This window comes from Sebastes umbrosus, chromosome 19, assembly GCF_015220745.1.
Source record: "Sebastes umbrosus isolate fSebUmb1 chromosome 19, fSebUmb1.pri, whole genome shotgun sequence".
Taxonomy (NCBI): Eukaryota; Metazoa; Chordata; class Actinopteri; order Perciformes; family Sebastidae; genus Sebastes; species Sebastes umbrosus.
Window position 1 is genome coordinate 15252916 of NC_051287.1, and position 6561 is coordinate 15259476.

A 6561-nucleotide genomic window follows, 5' to 3' on the forward strand; every position below is an offset into this window, starting at 1 on the left:
TTCTAACAATCATACAAGCCATTAACAGCTGGTGTTACATCTCTTGCGACCCTGGAAAAAGGAAAATAACTTTTATTGCAATAAACACTATAAAATATGACCAGGATTAATATGTTGTGGAATAAAGTGACTATATAATCTATTAACTCAAAAAGGTGGATTAGTTAAGCCACTGTTTGATTATTTAATATTTCCATAATATGTGCCGCACTAAGTTGTACATTTTGTTCATCCAAATCTAAGATTGAAATCAGCATTTTGAACTAATTTCTTGTGATTTTTTTTCCTCCCATTGGGTTTGTTGATTTATAAATAAAGAAAGGTCTGAGGTAAAGCTAAACCTGGAGTATTCTAAGTACAGCTGTTACCTGTGTCTCAAACATTAGCTTTCAAATTGTGATTGTGGCTCGGAACTTGTAATATTCAGGTGTTCCTGTTATTGTGTCCTGTGTAGTTGTAGTCAGAAAGTTCTGAGTATTTATAGAAATGCCTCTGAAAGAGTTTTACTGTCTCCCCCGCCAGCTAGCTTGTTTTATTTTTTGTTTTACAGTGTTGAAGGTCTTTAACAGTTACTATCACCCGAAAAAGCCATTTTGGAAAGCTAATGGTCTTTATAGAAGCCACCCTGGTTTGGGACAGCTGGAACATAAAAATAGATTGTAGCCTATATCCATAAAGTGCAGCCTGATAAAACTACTGTAGACTGTTTCTGCCATGATGGAGGGACACTGCGTATGGTTGCCAACATCCTGTAGTATCCTCTGAAACCTGCTATCAAACAATCCATCAGTTGTTTATTTATGTAGCACCTTTTATACAGGTTCACACAGATTGACGTATAGTGCAAGTAAGCGCATTAATAATGCAAAAGTGACAAAATAATAATTTTAAGAGCAGTGAAACATAACATATAGCACTTTAATGTCAATAATTATGTTAGGATTTTTTTTAATTGAAGGTGAGGATGGATTAAATTTTTTTGTATACCATATTTCTTGACTTTTGGTCAATGTTGAGCAGCTGCTGTTGGGTCCCTACATGAGACAGGCGTACTTTCACAGGTTCATGTTCTTGTTGAACCTAAATTTATTCACTTTGCGTCTCTGAATGTAAGGATCTGAAACACCTATTCCAGTCAAGTACAGCCTTGCAGTTTTCAGCCCAGTTATTGTATTGTCTTTGAAATGTTCGACCTTGATTTGTCTTTGAGTCTAACAACCTGCCATTAATGCTTTTTCGGGGGAGGAACAACACACAACAAGCCAACCCACGCTCACACATATATACACCACACTGCTAAATTTATAGCCCACCTGACCACACCTGCGGTTAATGAGCCAGAAAATGGAATACTGTTCAACGCCCATGTGCACACACACTCTCATACATTTTCAATGCAAATATTTTAAAGCAAAGACAAACCGATCTTGTAGATGCATAGAGAAATGTTAAATCCCTCTGTTCAATGTGACAGGAATGAGTCCCAAAGTAGCAGTCTTGTGCACCCAATCACGCACAAAGTATTTCTCTCAGACACACACACATATACAGTATAAATACTCTTACACATTCTTAAAGGCTTGAAATCCATCCACACATAACCGTTGGAGACAGCTGGAGAGTCATCAGATTTTGAGAAACTATTTCATGGTCTGTTTAATCCAATATTTAATCTACTCGCCATGGCTCTTTTTGCACAGACACTCACTCACATACACCTAACATGTTCACACATACAGTACGTAGATGGGGCAATCATATATAAACAGGTCTACGTGACTCAAACTGACACCTATGGGAAAAATAACTGCAGACTTACACACAAGATTGAGTGAAAATGAAAAAGATAAATCAGTGTACTGACATATCCATATACACATGTTTATACATATTTACTGTATATAGTATAAGGACTGTGCTTCAGTTTTGTTTGATATTACAGCTATATCACATATATTATTAAAATCTTAAAATTTAGAGTCCTTTGAAATTACATTTTTGATACCCACACGCATTTGAACCTCTAAGGACCTTCATTGACATAATGAGTTCCCTAACGCCTGATCATTGCAACTACATGGCTAAACCTAATCATAACCCTAAACTTAACCTAAATCTAATCAACGTATTCTCATGCAACAGTCCATAAGAGATCTTACAAAAAAGATATTCCTCCTTTTTCGTTCGTTTTCCTATGAATTTCCAGCAACATGTGTAAATCTTCGCTCGTTACATGCATGCAATCTTTTCAAAATAAACTTCTGTCTTCACAGGAAACAATTTCCTGAGTTTTAGGCAAGAAAACTACTTAGTTAGGCTTAAAAAGATCGACTTGGTTAGGATTAGATAACAAAACTATTTAGGTTTAGGAAAAGATCTGCTTGGTTATAGGTTTAGGCAACAGAATTAGTTAATTAAGTTTTGGAAACAATTGACTTGGTTAAGATTAGGCAACAAAACTACTTAGTTAGGTTTAGTTTCAAATTGGGGTTTGGCTTAAAAAAAACTTTGGAAGTGGAGTTACTTAAGTACGTAAGTTATGTGACACATGCATCAATGTTGACTTCTGGTTTTATACAGGACACGAACGCCGGTCTCCTGGGCGAAAGTCCGGTATTTTTAGACCAACCCATCCACCTCGACTTCCCCCCTACGTGGTGTTCGTTGCTCTTTATATTTCCTCATTCACGATTATGTGAATTACATACAAATTGGTTTTGTGGAATGTAATTTTCATGTATCAATGTATAATCCCTAACCTTAGCTCCTAAACCAAGACTTTACCATTAAACAACCTTTGGAGAAGTGAGAATCGGCCAACATTGGTCCTCACGAAGATAAAAATACAGGAAGCAGGCACACACACACACACACACACACACGTGAACACACGCACACACACACATGCACACTACACAGAAACGTGCACACACACATGCGCACTACTCACACACACATGCTCACACTACACACACACACACAAACACACACACACACGTGCACACTACACACACATACACACATCTGCACACACACACTAAGGTCTCGTTTGGGCCCTAACTGCATTATAAAATAAAAGCACAACATAATAAAAGCACAACATCAACATAATCACTTCCTGTATTAGATTGTTTTGTCCATCTTTACACCGTCACTGTGTGTGCTCCCTCCGCCTTGAGTGATGGAGATGCTTTCCAGCTCTCTCACGGTCACTTTTTGACCTGGTAAACTCACCTGAACCTGTCTGCAGAATGTGGACAGCCGTGGTGTCCCCCACATTTATAGGCTTATTGAACAAACAAATGTATGAGTTATCTTTACACTTAAAAACACACGTCTCCTTAAAATAACCTTGTTTATTGTCATTGAATAAGAGTGCATTTATGTTCCTAGTAAAACAATACACCATCATTGTGATATGTCTTGATACACCTTACAGTGAAGGTGTCAGTAAATAAATATATAAACATAATAAATAAGGTTTAATGACCTTTAATTACAACAGTTCTGATCGGTCAGGAATAGACGTGGTTTTAAATATTAATAGCTATTTCCAGACTGTATGAGCTAATACAGAAAAGAAACCTAATTCTCCTTTACAATAATTCTCTACATGTTTACAGTCAGGCAGGTAAACTCATTAAAATTAGCAATAATTAAGATTAGTGTATATGATGGAAGAGAGTGTGCAAAACACACTTTTCTTTGTACTTTATTTTTGCACTTTATACAAGTTCACTGAATCAGCAGAACTTCAGTCTGAGTTGAATATTTACAGCAAATGATGAGAGACATGAGCAGAAATGAATGAATATTATTTATTTATATTATTATTTATTATTTTTAATTAGATGTTCATTATTATGCACTGATTGTGGGAGAACTGGATCACCCAGATCGAACCCGTGCGTAACACAACAGTAGACAACACTAACTACTGAGGTGGCGCTGAGAGCTCAAGCCCTCGCATTCATTCTGTAGAAAAAATTCAATTTTTCCTTCAAGATGAATGACACATTGAAGACATTTTTTATCTATAGAATAAGTCCAATTATTCACAATATGTGGGATAAACCGGAGCACCCGGAGAAAACCCATAAAAAACACCTTACCACCTCGTCATGGCGGTGAGCATAGAAGAGAAGCACCTGCACATGCAGCACCTCTGTCTCGGTGGTGCCATCAGGTGACCTTTGACGGCTGAGGCGATACGCTCTCCGACTGCCGGTTGATCCCCTTTCAAGGACACTAGCACCCACATCGCATTGCCCCACGTCTCAATCAGGTCCCGGTAAATGGCCTTTTCGAGGTTTTCCAATGCTTCTGGGCTGGAATCGAAATCGAGACCCTCGACTTCGGCCCACGTTTGTTCAAAAAGGCGGTGGATGATGTCCTGGACGTTTGAAACGGTCCAGGTCACTTTTGCCTTCTTGAAGATCCGCGTGACCAGCCTCTCCAAGATCACCTCGACGCAGTTTTTTTTTTTTTCTTTCCGCACTCGCCTTGCATAGTCATCACGAATCTTCGTCATGGATTCCAGGGCAGGTGGTGCAGCGATTGCCAAAGGTTTCTTGGCCCTGGGTTTGGTCCCCAGTATGGCGTGTCTCATATTGTCGACGTAGTCGTCGGACTGAAAGATCTGCCACCATCTGGCCAGACACAGGAAACCGAGCACCTTCCGCTGCAAGTCGGCGCGCATGTTGGCACGTATCACCGGTTCGGGGATGATCTCTGGCCCGTGTGTGATATGTGTGTAGAGGAGATCACTTAAGACCTTTGTGAACTCCAAGACACGACCGGGGGGAATGTTTATGACTGGAGTGCCGAGTCCCAGAAGATCACGGTTTTCTGGTTGTTTCATCAGATCGTTAATCTTCTTTGTGAGAGACTTTGCCGACTCTCGGCTGTGAACTTTGGATCCCCGGTGGAATCTTTTCCTCATCTGTGCCACGATGCGATGGATGCACGTTTTGGCAAAGCACTTTGCCAAAAGCTTCTTAATTTTGCTTCCGATGCTTTTCTTGGAGCGTTTGCTCTTCTGCGCCGACGGAGTCGGTCTTATAGCATCTTCGGCAATACTCCGAGCGATTTCTTCTGCGACGTCTTCAATCTCCCGAGAGTTTTGAGACTGCAGCACCGTGTACTCGGAGTCCGGCACGTCAACCAAGAGAGGTTCGGTGATGTCGTTCAACTGCGTCTTGATGATGATTTTGACATACATGATGTCTTCCATCGCAATCACGACGTCCGACGAAGGCGTCGCCGCATGGCGGTCTTCGGCGTCTGAGGGTTCCGGTTCCACATCTGATTGTTCGCAGATGGTCCTCTGCTTGCGCGGTCGAGGCGAGAACACCGACTTCATCTTGCCGATGAACGCCTGGCACATTTTGCAGGCGTGCAGAATCATGTTGTTGAGTCTGCTGGGAGGAGTGAGGCGCTGAACTATGCCCTCGGGGCTGGAGAGGGCACTTCGGACGCTCTCTGAAACCTCTTCAGAGATCAATGTCGTCAAACTTTTGGAGCTTGGACACTGAACCGAGACGTCGATGCCCAGAGCTTCGGCAAAACCCTGAGAGATGGTGTTGCCCAGATTGATTTGGACGTCGTCCTCAGGCGCCAGGGTCCTGCTCCCGAGAGATTTCAGGAAAGCTTTTGTCAAGGCCGCTGTCATGTCCAACAGCAACTCTCCCATCATGGTCATAGTGGCGTCGTCGGGGCTGCCGGATTTCAAAAATCCCCACTGATCCGCCGTCATCCCCTTAAAGAAGGAGTTGAGCAGCTTGGAAACAGCGCGACGGACGTTAAACTCGGGCATGATGGCTTCTGGCTGGGAAGTTCTTGATGATACCATGATGCTGATTTACGGTCAATTCTTGTCGATGCTTCGTGGTTTTTGGAGAGAAATTCACTGCTTCTCTCAGTAGATAGTCTGATGAGTGAAAATAATCGTTAGTTGCAGCCCTAATTATTATTAACTAAAATGTAAGCTGCATTTAAATGTTGAGGCTAATTTTAACTGCTTCATATACTGTTGGGAGGTTTAATCTAAAGCAATGCATTCATACAATTCATACCTCTTTCTCTTGAGACAACTGCTTCTCTCAGTCGATGTGTTTCGTCTGATCGAGTCTTCAGATTCAACTACAGTTGTGTGATTCTGGGACTCTCTCCTGAATGTCACTCCTTTATGATGTTACCGCTCCTTTATGATGTCACAACTGATGTCACCACTCCTTTAATCCATCAGTGTTCCATCTGGTGATGTCACCATGCACTGATGATGTCACCACTGCTGTGATGTCACCACTGCTGTGATGTCACCCAAACACACAAACACACACCTGCACACACACGTGCACACTGAACACACACACACGTGAACACGCGCACACACACACACACACACACACACACACACACCCCATAACAAGGTTTCAACCTGTGCAGATCAGTCTCAATAAATAAACTTTGGAAAGCTGCCTGAAAGTAACTGGAGTAGAAGTCATTACAACTTTCTAACAGAAACTGATGTACTGACTGTTTATACTGTAAAATGTGTGT

At 41.5% G+C, this 6561-nt stretch overlaps 1 protein-coding gene across 1 annotated transcript; it reads right to left on the reverse strand.

The window, feature by feature from the left end:
* Positions 1-4108: 4108 nt before the first annotated feature.
* On the reverse strand, positions 4109-6357 carry LOC119478587. Its single transcript, XM_037753418.1, has 2 exons — positions 6075-6357; positions 4109-5929 (listed from the first exon to the last, which is right to left on the reverse strand). The coding sequence occupies exon 2, from the start codon at positions 5849-5851 to the stop codon at positions 4109-4111; it is 1743 nt and encodes a 580-aa protein (XP_037609346.1). The 5' UTR covers positions 5852-5929; positions 6075-6357.
* Between the last annotated feature and the right edge of the window lie 204 nt (positions 6358-6561).

Bases quoted from the DNA above. Each gene is read 5' to 3' on its own strand.
- LOC119478587 (XM_037753418.1), bottom strand. From the start codon at position 5,851: ATGGTATCATCAAGAACTTCCCAGCCAGAAGCCATCATGCCCGAGTTT.